This window comes from Pipistrellus kuhlii, unplaced genomic scaffold (genome assembly GCF_014108245.1).
Source record: "Pipistrellus kuhlii isolate mPipKuh1 unplaced genomic scaffold, mPipKuh1.p scaffold_m20_p_63, whole genome shotgun sequence".
In the NCBI taxonomy this organism is placed as follows: Eukaryota; Metazoa; Chordata; class Mammalia; order Chiroptera; family Vespertilionidae; genus Pipistrellus; species Pipistrellus kuhlii.
This window is the reverse complement of record NW_023425566.1, coordinates 1266563-1285294: the sequence shown is the minus strand read 5'-3', so window position 1 is coordinate 1285294 and position 18732 is coordinate 1266563. Positions and strand designations below refer to the sequence as shown.

The window sequence follows — 18732 nt, the reverse complement described above, 5'->3', positions numbered from 1 at the left end:
CCTCTCTGCAGGGTGACTTCTGAGATGAGGCCATCCTCTAACGCGGGGCCATGAAGCGTCCCCATCTGTTCCCCCCAGCACCCATGCTCCTCCCTGGAGCCTTCGTTCAAACATCAGTCATATTGTCTGTTAGCTCCTCGTTGTCCGGTTGTCTTCTTTCCATCCAAGGTCATGGCCTCTGGGAGGGCAGGTGGAGAGCAGAGGTGACTGGCAGGCCGGCTGGCTGAGTCTGGAGCCCCAAAGGCACGGGCTGAGACGGAGGCGGTAGGGATTGCTCATGGGCGCCAAGAACATTGACTACTCAAGTGAACACGACAGCCTGTCCGCGACCTCCGTCTGACGGCAGCTGTCAACGGGCCCCGCGACGCCCGCCAGGTGACGGTGGATGGGGCGGGAAGAAGCCGGCCGCGGGCGGGGCGGCTGCGCCAGGGAATCGGCTGGGCCGGACCCAACTCTGCCCAGAGGTCAGCGCTCCCTCGAGGGGGCGGGCCGCGCCTGCGCAGCACCTCGGCCGGCGCGGCTCGCGGCGCTGCCCGCACTGCGCCGACGCGAGCGCCCGGCGCTAAGGGGCGGGGCATGGTTGCGCCGCGCGCGGAGCCGGGCGTCCCGGGCCGGGATAGGGCGCGGGGCTCGGCGTCGGGACGTCCTGGCGTCGGGCCCGACGGCGCGTGCGCGCTGCGCGGCCGGCGAGGAGGCGAGGAGGCGAGGGGGCAGGGCGGGGGCCTGTGCGGCCTCTTTGCCTCTTTGCGCCGCGGGACAGCGTGCGGGCCGCCGGCACCATGAAGATTTGGACGTCGGAGCACGTCTTTGAGTGAGTTTGGGGCGTGGGGCGAGCGGTGGGGGGCGCGGGGCACTGTGTGGTGTGTGGGGGCGGGGGAGAAGGTTGGGCCCGAAGTGGGAGCGAGGTCGAGGCGGCCCTCAGGAAGCTTCCCGGCGTCGGGCCGAGTTGGGGCGCTGGACGTGAGCCCCATGGGGCTTTGGGGGCGCCCGCGCGGCCCGGCCCCCGGGAACGGGTCCCCAGGACCTCCAGGCCCCGCCGGGAGGGGGCCAGGGGCGCTGCACCTGCGCCGGCCCCCGGGGGCGGAGCGCCGCCGAACACGAGTTCCTGGACGGCACTCGGCGAGCGACCCCCAGTCGGTATCCCCGGTTCCCAAAGCCCGGGACGCGCCCAGGACGCGGCCCGGGACCCCGAGGGCGTGGGGACGGGGGCGAGAGCCCCGGACGGCCCGCCGCCGTTTGGGTGGAGCCTCACGTCGGAATGTGACTGGACGAGCGCAGCGACCTGGAGGCCACACTTCCGGTGGCGCGGCGCCGGGAGGAGCTGCCCGGGTCGGAGGCCGCGGTGCCCGCTGCCGCCTGCGAGCCGTGACCTCGGCCCCTCCCGTCGGGGACGCGAAGGGCGAGGGGTCGGCCAGGCCGCCCGGGCCCGCCGGTGCGGGATGCCTCGGAGGCCCTGCCGGGACTGCTCTGGGTTCGCCGGAATGTCCCTAACGGAAGGAAGGGGCCTTAAGCCCATGGGTGCTGGGATTAAATGTCCTCCTGGGGCTCTGACCCCACGGACGGAAGAGCCACACGTGTAATGAGACGGACGGTCCGCCCAGCACGCCGGTGAACCTTTCTGAGCTGTCTGCTGGATTCCACCATCTTGCTGGCGAGCCACATCGTTTTAGCTTTCATAGCTTTACAGTGTGTTTTAGTTTATTGGATCAACAGTATTTCAAAGGGCAGTTTAAAAAAAAAAAAGTTGTAAACTTCTTACCTACTCAAGAGCCCGCTGGGTCCTGGAAACCCGTGGAATGTTAGAATCACAGGGAAGATTTCTTTCCTTAATAGTTTATTATCGTTCTGCGGCCAGAGACCCTGAGTTTGTCGTCTTTTCTGACACTCTTCCACCAGGACACATTCTTCACTGCTCCATTTCAGCCCTTGGGACCAGGGGTGGTTTCTTCCTTGTGATCCTCTTCCAGGTTTACATGCTTCCATCGTTGGGACCGTACCTCCTTAGAATATCCTTCTCCATCTTCCCTAACACTCTGTTCCCTGGCTTGTTCCCAGCCCCTTGCCACCCTTTTTTCTGTAATGTTTCCAACATACCCGTTTGGTATCGGTATTCAATAAGATTCTGTTGTTGGCCTTCTTGTCTAGCATTTTATCTGTGATTCTTAATCTTTTTTTTTTCTTTTTTTTTCTTTCTTTTTTTTTTTTTTCTTTTTTTTGCCACAGACTTCTCTGAGATTTGAGGAAAGCTGTGGGGCTCTCCTCCCAGAAGAGAGACATGTTCAAGTAAAAGCTGTACATGTCCTGGGAGAAGTCCTGATTCCTACTCTGTCCACATACTCAGGGCTTTCCCATCCAGAGCCCTGCTGATTTGTACACACTTGGGGCTCCAAAATCTATACGTTGGGCTCCAGCTGGTCTTGAATTTCACATCCTTATTTTCAGGTCCTACCAGACATCTCTACTCACCTGTGCCACAGGCTCTTCAAACTCAGCGTTTCTGAAATTAAAGTCATTATCTCCCAAAAATCTTAGATCACTCCCTATGTATCGAACTTAAGGATGATCCAATCTAATAACAATGTCTAAGCCGTCACTCTGTGTCGCACCCAGCTTTGGGTCCCACACTTCCTCCTGAGGCCTAGCATGTGGTTGGCATCGAGTTGTGAAGTCATTCATTGGCTCCTTCAACAGCTGTGAATGCCGCCACGTACCTACCAGGCACTGAGCTTAGGACTGGAAGAATCTGTTGTTTCAGTGGAGGTGCAGTGTCTCTCCCCTCGTTTTATAGGTAAAGAAATTGACAGGTCAGTATCTCACCACCCAGTTCTCCAGACTGCCCTTTGGTGCTATGAATATTTTCCAATGTGAGATCCTATCACATAATTACATCGAGACAGTTAAAATTCATTGTAGGAAGACTGTGCATCATAGTAGGCCTCCTTTGTAATGTTTGAGCTAGTTCTACTTCATAAAGCAATCTTAGTTCAAGCCAACAAGGTTGTTTTCAAGTTGGCTCAGAGGAGAGAAGGACTAAATTACAGATACTGTGTAACCACTCCAAAGCCATGCAATTATTAATTAATTTGTTTGTTTATTTATTTATTTATTTATTTTTGAGGGGATGAGGGAAAGAGTTAAGTGCAAGGAAACTAGCTGATCATGGTATGGGACTAGATGGAGCCAGGGAAAGGGTTTGTCCAATTTGCATTTTAGATAGTATCACTCCTATTTGTTAGGGCTATTTAGATTAATAAAATAGCTCCACTTAATATAACTGCATTGATTGCTGAGTAAAGCCTGATACTAAAAACAGAATGAGGTTCATTTGTTTAATATGGTAGCAAAAACTAAAACATCCTATATAATGAATGACTGGTTGGGGGCGGGAGGGCTAGTGGGCAGCGCCAGGGCAGATGCCAGTGGCCAGAGGGAGGGAATGGTGATTGCCGGACAGTGGCAACCAGGCAATGGGGGGTGGGGCCAGGCAGCCCCATCCCCTGATCAGCCCGCTGGTTGCCTTCCTCAGAGGGAGGCCAGACTACGGTTTAGGTCTTCTCCCTTCAGTCGGACGTCCCCCAAGGGCTCCCGGATTGTGATTATAATCCGGGCAAGAGGACACACACACACACCTCACCTCACCTCCTTCCCCGAGTGCACGAAGTTTTGTGCACCAGGCCTCCGGTTACAAATAATGTCACTGGTTGTCCAGGATTTTGAGATTTTTTCCTTCTGTCGATGTAAAGTAGTTGTCAGACATGGTTCTCTGAAAGTTACGTCACCTTTCATAGTCAGTGTAGTTGGATGTGAGGGCGATCTGGCTGCGATATCTGTCACCCCATTGATCGCCAGGGTTGATTCGGCTGATCTGGCTGGCTAGGCGGGTGTCCCCCTCCTCCCTCACCGATCCATGTGCGTCCCTCCCGAAGCTGCGCGCTCGGTCAAAGAGGACGACTTTCCCCCAAGAGGAGAGGACCGGTCTTTGGTCAAGGGTAGCTGCCCTCCCCTGCTAGAACCTCCAAAGAAGCTCATAGTGTAGTTAATGAGGGCTCCTTTGAAAAGGATGTCTTGTGTACAACCTCCTATTCACATAAGTTGTAGAGTGAACAAATGTACATCACATTTGAATTACCAGGCACATGTGCTTTCTCAAGAGATAAAGATGCTGCAAGTTCCATTAACATCCTAGGAGATAAGCAAATCTTATTATTTTAAGAAATAGTATATTAGGAACATCTTAAAAACATTTTATTATCTTTTCAAAACGAATCAGAATCACTCCTTGGAGCAAAGCAATGGATCAAGATTAACTGGAGGGGGACAGTGTTATTTATTACCTTAATGTAGAGAAAAATACATTTTTAATATGACATTTAAGTCAGTAATGTTTTGAATCTTTGTAATCACTAAAAATTTACAAGGCAAACAAACTCTTTATTCTCGTTACTTTATAGCTTCATGTAATTGGGGTCAGACAAAAAGATAAATGGTATAATTTTTACTGCTTGATTCTGTAGAATATAATTTTTATGAATTTGGTTCTTAGAAACAAAATTTACATGGGTAAATAGGAAGGATTATTTTAAGAACCTGTACTGTGATGCTCTGTAGGCTATTTTAATCTTTATAGAAATTAATTGTGCCATATAACCTGTGCTGAAAAAAAGACTAAATGTATATTTTTACAATTTAGGTTGAGTCCCTAAAGTTATCTTTTGAGAAAATTTTCCCTAGGTAAATTAAACTTCAATTGCAAAGAATAATTTGATGGGTTATAAAATGCTTAATTTAAAGGCATATTTTTGAGTGTTTGATTGTGCTTTATGTCGCAGCCACCCTTGGGAAACTGTCACAACGGCCGCAATGCAGAAATACCCAAACCCTATGAACCCAAGCGTGGTTGGGGTCGATGTTTTGGACAGACATGTAGATCCTTCTGGAAAACTGCACAGCCACAGACTGCTCAGCACGGAGTGGGGACTGCCTTCCATTGTGAAATCTGTAAGTGTGTCTTTATTCCTGCAGAAACGTGACTGCTGGGGAGAAGTTTTCCAAACCACATTATAATTTCAAATAGGCCGTGGGAGCAGATTCTGAATGTCATTTTTTCATCAGTTCAAATTGTATTATAATAAACTTGAGTTATGAGTGTATAATGAGTTGGAAATATTATTACAGTCTTCATGAAGGCACCTGATAAAACTTTCTGAAGGAAGCCAGCTAATGCTCTGTAGTTTAAAATGAGGAATATCCTACTTTTCCTGCTTTTGCCAGCAAATTGAGACCAACAGCAAGATTTGGAAGTAATGGTTTGGTGGGGATTGTTAGCTGACAGTTGTGTGGTCAGTGGTGGTTTGTGCATTTTCTTAGACTTCCTGTTGCCACATTGTTCCAAGATCTGGGCCTCCTCTCCTTACATTTCAAAACGTAATTCTATTCAGTTTCAAGCAAGCAGGCTTTAGTGATTCGATTTAACCAGCAAGAAACTGGAATGCCAGTTTATAGTGTGGGAAACTGGTATGACAAGTGGACCCAGCTTTCAATAGAAGTTCCCTTTCTAGAAGGCAGGTCCACCCAGAAAACGAAAGTACAATGTTTTCAACAGGAAGGCACTGGCTGCTTCCTTTGTGCAAACCACTGCATTAGGTAACGGGGGCCCAGAAATGAGGGAGATTGGGTGGTTGGCTTGGGGTCAGGGCACGGGGAGTGATGTCCTCCTTCATGACATGGCTGTTTCCTGTCTGGAGAAAAAAGGCCATTGCACCCTCTCCTTTGGATGGCTCTAAGAAAATGCTGGCTGGTAGTCCGAGCACTCCTTTTTCCAGATGCCATGTTTCCCAGACCCTCTGAGTCCCATGTTTCAGCCCCTGCTCCTTTGTCATTGGCAGGCCCAGCATCCTTCCTCCCTGGGGCACGTTCATGGGCTACTTGCTCATTACCTCTGGGGGATGGGGGTTGTTGTGGGGAGTCTCATCTTATCCATGGGGGCAAATTCTGGTATCAGATGGGCCTCCTTTCTGACCTTTGTCTGATGCCTCATGGTTTTTGTTTTGTTTTTTACGAAACAGATTTTTGGCTCAAGACATTAACACATTTTACTTTCAAATAAAATATTGATACAATCCTTCCTCCTCTGATTACTAATTGTGGATGTTTTATTTAGCTGATTGGTGCGGCAAGAACCAAAACATATGTGCAAGAACATTCTGTAGTTGATCCTGTAGAGAAAACAATGGAACTTAAATCCACTAATGTAAGTTTTGGCTTCCTTTGTTTTATTTTAAACTATTTGGCCTAAGTTCTTGTCACTCTTAGTGTTGAAGAGATGAATCTAGCTCTGTGGGCGTTTAGGCAGTCAGCGCTCACATGCTCTGCTGCCTTTGCCTTTTTGCAGCTTAGCCTCCCCACTCAGTGAGCCTACTTAGCATTTCTAGGGGCTAGCACTCAATAAAATGATTTGGGATTCTGCTTTTGTCGCATTTATTATTTTTTATAAAAAGTAAGAATGAATGTGAAATTTAAATTCTGTCTACACAGTATTATCAAAGTGGTTTATTCTTGTTCTGTATACTTGCAAGATTTGGGTTTGTGAATTAATTTTGGAAATGTTTTCAATCCTGTTTCCAACATGAACTGAGTTTTTTTTTAATTTCTATAGATTTCATTTACAAATATGGTTTCAGTAGATGAGAGACTTATATATAAACCACATCCTCAGGACCCAGAAAGGTAAGTAAAAAAATGTTTTAACAAACTTATTTTACAGGTGTTTTAATTTTTTTACCAATTTTTTTTTTTTTTTTTTTTTTAATGAAAGTTAGATCATTCTGAAACTGTGAATTTGTTTTGTTCTAGAACTGTTTTGACTCAAGAGGCCATCATCACTGTCAAAGGAGTCAGCCTCAGTAGTTATCTGGAAGGGCTGATGGCGAGCACGATATCTTCAAACGCTAGTAAAGTACGTGAGGCTGCCCCTGGTTGCTGTTATTCCTGGGTTTTGTCTTTGGAAGAGCTTGGCAGTGAGCATGTGTTTTCCTCACAAGCCGATTTTCAGCTATGATACAATGAGAATCCATGTGAGCTGTACCTGCACAGGCTCTAGGGCCCCGCACAGCTGGGTGTCGGGCCCAAGCTCTAATCTTAGCAGCTTGCACAGTTAAGTTAACCTTTCTGTGCCTTAGTTTACCATCTATGAAGTGGAGGTTAGCTGCCCATCTCACAGGGCTGGGCATGACAGAGTCAATGAGATAACATGGAAAGTGTGTGACCCAGGGCCCAGCATGTGGGAAATACTTGATTACATGTTACCATGTGTCATTTAAAGCACCAATTCTCAACCTTTTTTCATTTATAATTTCCCTCATCCCAGATCAATTTACACTCTTTTTTTTTGATCACCCTATCCTGTGTAGTTAATGGATAGATAATACTTTATGCATAAAAAAAGGTTGATTTTTTTCCACCAACCCAGCTAATTTTTGCCCCATTGAGAACACATGATTCAAACAAAGTCTAGAGAAAAGGATGCTTAGTGCACTGTTCTAAGACACTTCATGTATTCATTCAGCAATGAGAAGATACTCATAGATGCCTGCTTTGTTCCAGACAGAATACTAGGCTAGACTGGAGATGCATCTGGAAATTTTAAAAAATGTGGAACTAAGTAAGGCAACATTCATTGCACAGCATATCATTCATTATAAAAGGAAAAGTGCAGGAAGGTATAAGAGTGTTTAATGTGTATTCCGTGAGTGATGGTGGCAGCTGCATGAGGGGTGTGATGGCTGTGAGGCACGCGCAGGGAGCACTTCAGACAGGTGAGTGTGCAGAGGCCCTGAGACAGGAAAGTGAAGTGCTGCTGCTGTTCCTAGCGGAACTGCATGGAGCATAGTGTGCCAGGAGAAAATGGTTGAGGAAGTCAGGGACCAGATCTCTCGGGATTTTGGTTTAAATCTTTGTTTTAGCACTTACATAGGACTTTGGTTTAAAATACAAACATAAAAAGAAAAAGGGGGATTGGCTTTCACTCCCTAAAAGGTCACTACTCTAATCATGAAATATAATAATAAAATATCACTGTCACTTGACTATATATTCTTTGGAGGACATCTTTTGCATACAGAATAAAAATTAGTTTATGGAGCAAATCAATTGCTCAAGGCATTTATTTGGTAAATAACATCAGGAAGAAGATCTATCCTGGTATGGTTTATTTTTATTTTTTTTATTGATTTTTCAAAGAGAGGAAGAGAGAGTTAGAAACATCGATGAGAGAGAATCATTGATCAGCTGCCTCTTGCACACCCCTCCACTGGGGATGTGCCCACAACCAAGGTGCATGCCCTTGACTGGATCGAACCCGGGACCTTTCAGTCCGCAGGCTGACCCTCTATTCACTGAGCCAAACCGGTCCCAGCTATCCTGGTGTGGTTTAGTTAGACTTGTAATGCCCCCGCTACTTCCTTGTGTTCCATTTATTTGCTAGATGCTTTTGCTCTCGGTAACAATAAATGTATTGGATTTTTTTTTAGGGTCGAGAAGCAATGGAATGGGTAATACATAAATTAAATGCTGAGATTGAAGAATTGACGGCTTCAGCAAGAGGAAGCATAAGGACGCCAATGGCAGCAGCAGCATTTGTAGAGAAATGATGAAAGTTGTTATACAGCACCCGGTCCCCTAGATCTCTACTAACTGGCATTATATTTATTGTTATTTAAAAAATACATTAAAAAACTATTTTAGGTAGAATTTTTTTTTAATAAGCTGAAGAAAGGGTATGTGACTTGATCAAAGCAAGGAGGTACGATGTTTCTAAATAAAAGGGAGCATCTGGAATTATTAGTGTTGTTTGAAATGACTCTGGTTTTGAAGATTCCATAGTTAAGTGAGAATTTAACAATTTTTGAAAGGTACTTAAAAATTTGTGTTAGCATAGTCAGTCTTCAGGTTGAATTTTAAAGCCTTTCATGCATTGGAACTCTACCTGGCTTTGGACCAATCCCAGGACAAAGCAGAGCTGCCTCTGAATAGACACAATTGCTCTGCTGTGGGGAACTTCAAGAGGGATCTCACTTTCACAGGAGAAATTGTATAGTTTTAAGATATAAATTTCTATAAAAGGCCGTGCTCTGCTTGCTATAAGCCACCATTACCCACTGTTTTAATTTGGTACTTAAATGACATTTTTGGAGTTAAAATTATCACTTAAGTAATTGCATCTTTATTCTATGAAAGAGTACTGTATTGACTTGCCAAAGTTTTGTAACTTAGCGAAGAGAATTATCTTCTGAGGATTTGTACTTTATGACCTATATGCTGTATTGTGAGCCGGTTATGTTAACTGAAAAAATAAAGTCATTATCAAATTTTTTAGCACTCTAAACTTAAACAGAAGAGAAGCTGTTCAAATCTTTTAGCATTTCACATTTGTCTAACTTGTAAAATTGCCATGTGTCAGAATCATGGTTTTGTAATTGCTAAAACATGATCTGCCAGGTTATTTGGATATAATTACTTTTTTTAAGTAATTGTGACCATAGAACATCTTTTTACATGAGGAGCTGTACATCATTTGAAATTGCCCAAATGATGTCTTGATCTGGGGTACAAATCCCAGATACCTATTGTTTTTAATAATAAGTGCCACTGACGGGATGGGGGGGTGGGGAGGGAGAGAAGCAGGCATTGGCCTAAAATAACCACTACATGAATTACTTTGCAACTTTTATTTATGGGGAAATCCTCATTTTGGGAGCCACAGGGCCGCTGCACTCAGAAAAACAATCCAGAAATGTATTTTGTTTCATATTTTGTAGCAGTTAATTATCAACCATTAAAAAATATCTTTGATACTTGCAACTGTTGCTTATAGAGTATTTTTGTTAAAAGGTGATTAGCTTCTTGCCTTTATTTTACAGTGCTTAATGTGATGTGATCAACTTCTAATCAGATTTCCTTTAAAAGAAACCAAGTAAAAATACTTGAGCGCATGCATATAAGCATAACCAATGCACTCAAAACTCTTGAGGGGTGAGGGCATGTATGGGAGTGGGAGGGGCAATGGTAAGACATGTACACACATAATACCTTAATAAAAAAAATGGAAAAAAAGAAACCAGGTAACATGTACATAAACCACAGAAATAGCATACCAAACTATTTAAAAACTAGTGTTTTTCTACTTAAAAATATTGTTTAGCTTAGACTTCTTGGGGCATTTGTAAAAGCAAGTGAAATTCAATAAGGTTTTTTATTATTTTTGTAACCAGAGATGGTTTTTACAATTGAAATAACATTTCAGCTAAACAAAACATTGTGAAGCACTGATTTTTTATTAAAGGTTGCCTTGTATGCCCTAGCCGGTTTGGCACGGTGGATGTCGGCCTGTAGAGTGAACGGTCCCAGGTTTGATTCTGGTTGAAGGTATAATATATGCCTGGGTTGCCAAATTGATCCCCAGTTGAGGGCATGCAGGAGACAGCCGGTCAAGGATTCTCTTTCATTATTGATGTTTCTATCTCTTTTCCTCTACAATCAATAATATAATAATTAAAAGTTGCCTTGTATGATTTCTATAAATTATACTTGTTCTGAAAAAGGTGTAATGATGCACTAATGATAAAAAGGTTTAAGTTTTATTTTGTTTGATTTTGTTTTAGTGACAGCTAATGATAAAATTCTCTAAATTTTTGTTTTCCTGTGTAATTACTCCTTCCAGTTAAATCGCTGGTAGTTTGTGGCTTTTACCTGTAAAGATAGAGATGCACAGCAAGCAAATACATTTGAGAGGACTACACTGAAGTGTTCACCGAATAGACTCTTGGGTTAGGAGCATCTAATCCTATTTAATATTAAAAGTGGATTTTACACTAATGAAGAACCTTTCTTAATAAAAACTATGTGGGTTTCCTGATTGTAATTCTTTTAATACATTTTTAATTTTATATTATTGGTTTCAGATGGAGAGGAAGAGATAGAAACATCAATGATGAGAATCATTGGTCAGCCACTTCCTGTAGGCCCCCACAACCCCTGCATGTGCCCTGACGGAATAGAGTCATAGACAATCAAACCTGATCCAAGTTCATAGGTCTATGCTCAACCATTGAGTCACACCGGAAGGTCTGGTTATAATTTCTTAAATACACTTAGTTGTCTCAGCTGTATCCCAGCTCCGTGCTGGGGATGAGTCTCTACTGGTGGTGCTGAAAAGGGTTTTCCAGGTGTCTGGGGCTCTCCCCCTTTTGCTGGCAGCACAGGTTTCCTAAGACTTGGGGAAATGTCCTGGCTGGCCACTTGTTCCCTGAAACTGGAGTCTCTTCCCCCTCCCTCCTGGGGTGCTCCCCACACTGGCCACAGCTTCCTGTCTCCCATCCCAAAAAACCACGCGGCCTAGCGTTCCCTCCAGCTCTGCTGCCCAAAGCCCTGGTACTACGGCAGCCCGCGGGGCGCAAGCTCATCACCCGCCGAGCCAATCACGAGGCGTAGCCGGCCAGCCTGCCCGGGGATTGGCAGTCACGGCGCGTGCCGCGCGCTCCCATTGGCTCCCGGTGCCAGTCGGCGGGACCGCGGAAGCTGTTCGAAAAGGCCGCGGGACCGAGCGGCTGGCTTGGCAGGCCCTGAGCCCCGCCCCTTCCGCTTCTCAGGCCTGACCTTCCGGCAGCTGGGTCGCGCGCAGAGCCGACATTGAGGCGTCCTCACGGTTCGGTCAGACTATCCCCCCTCTCGCGGCATCATGGTGGCCTACTGGCGACAGGCTGGACTCAGGTGGGCCCGGGTCTCGGGAGGGGAGCGCGGGGCGGCCGGGGTCAGAGGTCACGCGGGCGCGTGGGGGTCGGGAGGCGAGCGCGCTCAAGATGGCGGCCTTCTGGGGTGAGGGGCGGGCCGGCGCTGCTGGAAGCGGGCGCAGCCCCGTGGGGGCCGCAAGCGCTGCCGCCTGTGCGCCCGCCTGGGGTGCAGCCCCGCTCCTGCGCGACGCCCGTCCCTCCCCCCCAGAGACGGCGGCTCAGCGCAGGCCCTTTGCCCTTCTCAGGACACTCGGGTGTCAAAGGGACGTAAAACTTGGGAGCTGGGAGAATGGGGGACAGTCCTCCGTGTGTGACCACAGTTAGCCTTTTCTGGATCAAATCGGGGCTCTTTTCAATGGTGCACACTTTTTACTTTTATTTTAAATTAACTCCGTTGCTCTTACCTGCAGAGAGCCCTGCGTACAGGTGGTGGTGGCTCATGGACGCTCCAAGACGGAACCCATTTGAGGACAGAGCATCTGGTGTGGCGGGAAAGACCCTGTCTGGTTTCTGTGTCCCGTCACACCTGAGTGCTCTGGCTGCCACCCAGCCCAGTGCAGTACCTTGTCCCAGGACACACCTCTCACCTGCGCACCTGCCCAGAGTAGCACCTTCTAGTGGGCCTGTGGGTACAGGCCTGTGAGACACCTGAGCAGCCCACGTGACCCTCGGGAGGTCACGCAGAGTTTTGCAGAATTGGGAGGATAGTTCTAGGAATGGGTACCGTTTATTAAGCACCTACTATGTGCGGGAAGGGGTGATTCATGCTTTTCAAACATTGTCTCTCTTCCACCCACCCACAGGTGGGGCGAGTGTAATGTCTGTTTTATTCTATTGTTTCTCTGGGCTAATAAAGGAGCTGAAAGATTGAACAGCCTGAAGGTCACCCAGTTAGTAAGAGTGGAAGCAGGCATTGGAATGCCTACCTCTTGGCAAAAAACAAAAACAAAAAACACCCTAATCTGAAAACATGAGAAAAATAGACAACATCACTCTCGCCTCACTCCCCTTCCTGTTTTCAAAAAGTGTACAAAGTGAGCTGACATCTTGAAAATAAGATGTTGATGGGAGTCCATCTACCAAACAGGAAGCAGGCTGTTAGATATTTTGCTAGAATTGATGATACTCTCAAAGGACTGTTGCAGTTAAATTTGGAAACGTTGATTGGAAAGTATGTTTAATGGCAAAATTGTGAAGCAGGATCCAATATTCTCGGGAAAACCTTTAAATAATCAGTGGGAGAACTTGTAATTTAAAATAGCTTTTTTTTCTCTTTTAATTATACATACTTTACCTTGTCAGAATAATAGAAAAAGTTTCTTCAAGTAGAGCTGAAACCGGTTTGGCTCAATGGATAGAGCATTGGCCTGCGGACTGAAAGGTCCCATGTTCGATTTTGGTCAAGGGCATGCACCTTGGTTGTGGGCACATCCCCAGTAGGGGTGTGCAAGAAGCAGCTGATCGATGGTTCTCTCTCATCGTTGTTTCTAGCTCTCTATCCCTCTCTCTTCCTCTCTGTAAAAAATCAATAAAGTATATTTTTAAAAAAAATAATAAAAAAATATATTTTTAAAAATAGTTTTAAGTAGAGAGATTGGGGGGAATCCCTCATGTTATAGATTCCATTAACATTTTGGTCTGTTTCCTATGTTGTGGAATTTTAAAAAATATATGCATCTTTTATTATCTTATTTTTTAAAATATATTTTTATTGATTTCAGGAAGGAAGAGAGAAGAGAGGGATAGATAGAAACATCAGTGATGAGAGATAATCATTGATCAAGCCTACAACCCAGGCATGTGCCCTGACCAGGAATCCGAACAGGGACCTCCTGGTTCATAGGCCGAGTTCACCCACTGAGCCACACCAGCCAGGCTAGGCATCTTTTATTTTATTTTATTTATTTTTTTATAAGGATTTTTTAAAAAATATATAATTTATTGATTTTTCACAGAGAGGAAGAGAGAGGGATAGAGAGCTTGAAGCATCGAGAGAGAATCATTGATCAGCTGCCTCTTTTACACCCCCTACTAGGGATATGCCGGCAACCAAGGTACATGCCCTTTGACCGGAATTGAACCCGGGACCTTTCAGTCCGTAGGCTGATGCTCTATCCACTGAGCCAAACCGGTTTAGGCGCATCTTTTATTTTAAATTAATATGTACTAAAGAGGGGGAAACAATATAAAGTAGAAAAACTAAAGCCCGCCCATCCTAACTCCAGTTAAGACTCTGGTACATTTTTTCCTAGTCTTTTTCTTTGCATGGATTCCTGTTGGCATTGTCATTTCTGAATCCAGTTCTATAATAATGTACCCTCAAACCAAATTTAAAAATATAGGGAGAAAAAAACAGTTGCACACCAATCTGGTTGGATCCTTGATAATTAACTCTATATTGTCTCTCATTTTCTCCCAGCTACATCCGCTACTCCCAGATCTGTGCAAAAGCGGTGAGAGATGCACTGAAAACTGAATTCAAAGCAGGTGCCGAGAAGTCTTCTGGCAGCAGTGTCAAAATTGTGAAAGTGAAGAAGGAATAATGTGTAAGTTCTGATTGAGTTAGAAGAGTTGCAGCTTATTTTTTGAGAATACTTAAAAAAAAAAAAAAGTAATTTTACTTTTGAACTTGTCCCACTTTTGGTCAATTAGTCCATGTAGAAGTTAGTGGGATAATAACTTATACATACAGGTTATACAAGTCCCTTGGCAAAGTCAAAGAATGTTGTTTGGGGCCCTGACAAGCAGAAGTAATTGGCACATTGATTTTCAGCTCCTTTAGTAGTGCTTAGGCAGAGATCCATCTTATTTTAATTAAAATTGTTTCATTTGCACAAAGTCAAATAATCTGGAGGATAAACTCCCCATTTTTGTAATTGCTGTTGGCGTTACATAAGAGTTCGGGAGCTTGAGAAATTATTGTTTGTGTTTTTGTTTCCCCCACACCTGCTAATGTTCTCACAAATCACTGCCTAATGAAGGGCTGCAAGTGCAGGCAAGGGGCCTGCCACTGACCAGGCGGTAGAAGTTGCAAGACCCTCTGGGAGCCTTCTCTGCCCAGTGCGCTCTGCTCTCCGAGGTGTTGGCCATTTCACTTCTCCGAAGACGCTGGCAGTGATAAGCTCCATTCTGCACAGCGCAAGACAGTTTGTACATTTGATCAGTCAGACTTTTGTGCTCTGAGCTTCTAAAGTGATTTGCTCTGTAAACCACTTTTTTGAACATTGTTATTTCAAAGATAAGTGAAGTAAATTACAAGAGAGATGTTTTCCAGATTTTGTTTTCTTGTTTTGCTTTTTAAAAAGCTTCCAACCCGCAGTAGCAGGGAAATGTGATGGATATTAATCCTTTGGCAGCTTGTGGCTATGAGCAATTTTACTTATTGAAACTGTCTTCCCTAAGCACTTCTCATTTTCATTTTGAATTAGTAAATATTTTATTACCAGTCTAGAGATACAGTGTTTTGAGTTTAGTCCTTTTTCTAAGGGCTCTCTGTGTAATCTCATAATTCTGAGCAATGAGACCAGGTTTTGTGTGGGGTGCGTTTATTCCTAACAGTGAGCTAACTCACCAAATTACAGCCCTGCTCTGCAGCACAGCCTGCCAAACCCCGCATCTCACTCCCATGACCTTGAGATATCCTTGGGTCAGGAAACAGTGTCCAGGCCACTCTCCACATGTCCATCAGCAGAGAGGGTTTCAGTGTCTTTTAAAGGCAAAGTAATTTCTTTATTGCTAGGCAAGTGTTTGGTTTTACTTAGGGAATAAGTTCCTGTTCCGCTAAGGCCCTGCCGAGAGCCAAAGCTCCTCACCAGCCGAGTGAGCTGAAGCCACAGTTACGTTACATAACTCACTGTAAGGAGGTTATTTCCCATTCGTGTTAGATGCAGAGTTTATTTATTCAGTTATCAGTTCAGGGTATTTTTCAATCACAAAGAAAGAGCCTTAGAGAGTTTTTGCATCCATTCGTGTTGGCTTTTCAAGAAAACAGGACTAGCAACTTCTGCATTTTCTTTTCCCCCCAGACCCTGCCTGAAGCTTGAAGTGCTCCATTTTCAAGGTGAAGATGTGTGGGCACAGGTTATGCAGATTGAGAAGGATCTCACTTCACGGGGGAAATAACACCTGTCTTATGGATGGATTGACAATGCCAATAAAGTGAAACGTGCTTCCCTCAGGCTGCTGTGCTTTTTCTGTCAGACTTGTTCTTTTTCTCTTCCTTCGTGGGAGCTGAATGCACCACTGGGCCGGGACCCTGGGGACTAAGGTGTCTCAAGTAGGGGAAGCAGCTTTCATACCCAGTGACCACAGAGATACAGGAAACAGTGTGAAAGTGTCTCGGAATAGAAAGTACTCTTTTTCATGACATTAACTGACACGCTGTCATTAGGCCCTGACTGCCCTTATCTCTGAATCGAAGGGGTCGTGTCAGAGCCGCGTTGGGTGGTTCCCAGCACCCCGCTTGGTGCAGGCAGGGGTCTGTGGTGTGTGCTGCTTGGCCAGTAGCTTAAAGAAAAATCATTGCTAAAGTCCTCGATTAGAAGAAAAATACTAAGTTGTATTTCCTTTTTTTCTTGTGCACTTAAAACCTGGTCTGATGGATGAATCTGTACATTCTGGGAATATTGCTCATAGGAAATGAGGCACAGCCTCACTCACCAGCTTATGGAGCTAATGGCCAAGCTGAAATTAAATCCAAGGCTCCTAACTGCAGTCTCGGGGTGATGATTACAACAGTTAGATGGTGTTTGGGAGGTGACTCATTTAGTCATTAAATATTTATGGTTGTAGAATTATTGCAAGTGTTTTGTTTTTATATTTCTTTGAAACTTGGAAGCAATTGGAGAGTAAAACTTCATTGCAGAGTTAACTGCTTCATTTTAATTGTTTTTGGAGAACAGAGAACTAAGTTTGAACAGAAAATTTTAAAACACGGTTCAGTTCGTGCACTGGGACCAGTTCTCACCACGGCACTTAAGCTAATATTAATTTTATCAGGGCCACTTAGCAGTGCCAAGAAGGAACCCAGAAAATGTCTTTGTTCTCAGCTCATGGAGAAGACTCCCTGCCCCTGGGACACTTGACCTGTAGGTTTTAATTAACTCTCAGCACAGGGCATGCTGGCAGCAGCCGGGCAGGGGCAGAGCGGGGCTGGGGTCGCAGAGACCCTGTGGCCCTTGCCCCGGGCTGTTCCCCTGCTGTCCAGGCACCTGGGATGTTGGATGACGGAGGGACTAGGAAGCGTCGCTCATACAAACATGAGTCGGTGACTCAGGAGGCCTTGAGGCCTTTTTTTTTATAACCAGACAAAGTAACTGGCTGGCAGAGAGCTAAATTATTTCCAGCCAAGTAATTAGAAATGAGTCATTTATTAAGGAGGCAAATGTGATCATTGGAGGTGAGACTTAGAGACAGGGCTTTTGACATGGCAAGGATTAAAGGAACTGAATAGAAGATAAATTTACTGCCAGCAAAGAGTCTCTAAGGCTCTTTCTCTGTGATTGAAAAATAAACTGCATCCAGCCCTGCTGGGTAGCTTGCAGGACTGTCCAGGTTACCAGGGGCCCGATCAGATGGACTTGTGGGTATTTTAGTCTGGTTGGGATGGTTGGGGCTGTTCTTAATCTCTTGCAGTGCTCTAGGGTGGGAGGTGAAGGCATCGGACAAACTCTAAAATTCCGATTCTACTATGTCAGTCTCAGAGACCAATGTCACCGGAGCAACCATACTACTAAAGAAACTGGCTCTTCAAAATCAGAGAACGGATTTCTTCTGGTTTCTATATTTTTAGGTTTTTGTTTTTTTAATCTATTTCCACCATACGAAAGAGTAGGCTGGTGAGATGCATTTTTAAGTATTTTTAGCTAAAATTAATCAGTCTAGGTGGTTAGACTCCAAGAAAAGCAATTTATTTTGTCTGAAATAAAGCAATTGAGCCATTTAAAATGGAATTTCTTTATAGTTTAATGATTACTATTGAGCAAACAAAAAATCTTTATAGTAATATAAGTCAGCAGAAGTCTTTTTTTTAATTTAGATTTATATCCTTCCTCCCATCCACTTAATTGCCTTTTTAGACTTGAGGAGGAAAGTGCTCGAGGAAGCAGGAGTATGAATTCTTAGGTAATCACAGGTTGTATGACTTTTTAGCATCTAAGGAAGTTCCTAACTTCAAAGTAAGAGCTTACAGGTGCAGCTTCTTATTCAATCTGATTGTGTTTTTAGTGATTCTTGAACCTCAAGTAGAGAGTGTTTAAAACTTTTTTTTCGTTTTGTAAATAGAAGGCTTGCTATACTGCCGACCTCAAGACTTTAATTTCCTCTTGGCAATTTCAGTCATTTCCTTTGATGCATTTGTGAAAAGTAATGTTTCCCAGAAGGAGCTCCATCTCCCCCTCCTAGCCCCCCGAACCTGCCTGCACCTGCTCCTCATTATTATTGCAGATTATGGAAGCAAATCAGGAAGCAAGACCCTGTGCCTGCAAGTGAACCCGGCTGTCCGTGCAGCAAACAAGGTAGAGCTCCGGGGTAATTGTGGGCCATTAAGCCCTTAGGCCCTCAGGGCCGCAGCGTATGTTGGAAATAGGTAAGCTGTAATTAAGTTACAGGCCATTTGATTATGCTCTTATGTGTTTGGTCCTGTTGCAATGAGAGCAGATTAAAACCATGTGATGGTTAAAGCTGTGTCATCCTGCAAACATTATGACAACTTCTGCAAATGAATCTGAGCTAGAAAAGCCCCCTGATGAGATGATGTCCTCTGTGACCGAGAGGAACGCCGCCTCGCCCACGCCCGCCCTTCCTGAGTGCACGGGGCTGGCCGGCGCTCGGAAGGTGGTGACAGGGTGGGAGAGGGAAGGCCATTCCAAAGTAGCCTTCAGAGGGACCCGAGGAGGGTGGGCGACGGGGTCCCAGAGCCTGACCCTAGTAAGAACGGAAATGGGAG

At 45.1% G+C, this 18732-nt stretch overlaps 2 protein-coding genes across 2 annotated transcripts; both read left to right on the top strand.

Moving 5' to 3' along the window:
• Positions 1-642: 642 nt before the first annotated feature.
• PRELID3B (PRELI domain containing 3B) lies at positions 643-9858 on the top strand. The gene is made up of 6 exons (XM_036420183.2): positions 643-811; positions 4830-4998; positions 6161-6250; positions 6656-6726; positions 6853-6955; positions 8529-9858. The coding sequence occupies exons 1-6, from the start codon at positions 780-782 to the stop codon at positions 8646-8648; spliced, it is 585 nt and encodes a 194-aa protein (XP_036276076.1). The 5' UTR covers positions 643-779; the 3' UTR covers positions 8649-9858.
• Positions 9859-11608: 1750 nt separating this feature from the next.
• On the top strand, positions 11609-15964 carry ATP5F1E (ATP synthase F1 subunit epsilon). The gene is made up of 3 exons (XM_036420186.2): positions 11609-11766; positions 14206-14332; positions 15812-15964. The coding sequence occupies exons 1-2, from the start codon at positions 11735-11737 to the stop codon at positions 14327-14329; spliced, it is 156 nt and encodes a 51-aa protein (XP_036276079.1). The 5' UTR covers positions 11609-11734; the 3' UTR covers positions 14330-14332; positions 15812-15964.
• Positions 15965-18732: the final 2768 nt, after the last annotated feature.

What these genes read in the sequence shown, in the direction of transcription:
- PRELID3B (XM_036420183.2), top strand. Translation starts at nt 780, where the DNA reads ATGAAGATTTGGACGTCGGAGCACGTCTTTGA. An exon ending in TGCCTTCCATTGTGAAATCT is followed by an intron (nt 4,999 to 6,160) that starts GTAAGTGTGTCT and finishes TGTTTTATTTAG; the next exon opens with CTGATTGGTGCGGCAAGAAC. An exon ending in TGGAACTTAAATCCACTAAT is followed by an intron (nt 6,251 to 6,655) that starts GTAAGTTTTGGC and finishes TAATTTCTATAG; the next exon opens with ATTTCATTTACAAATATGGT.
- ATP5F1E (XM_036420186.2), top strand. Translation starts at nt 11,735, where the DNA reads ATGGTGGCCTACTGGCGACAGGCTGGACTCAG. An exon ending in TGGCGACAGGCTGGACTCAG is followed by an intron (nt 11,767 to 14,205) that starts GTGGGCCCGGGT and finishes ATTTTCTCCCAG; the next exon opens with CTACATCCGCTACTCCCAGA.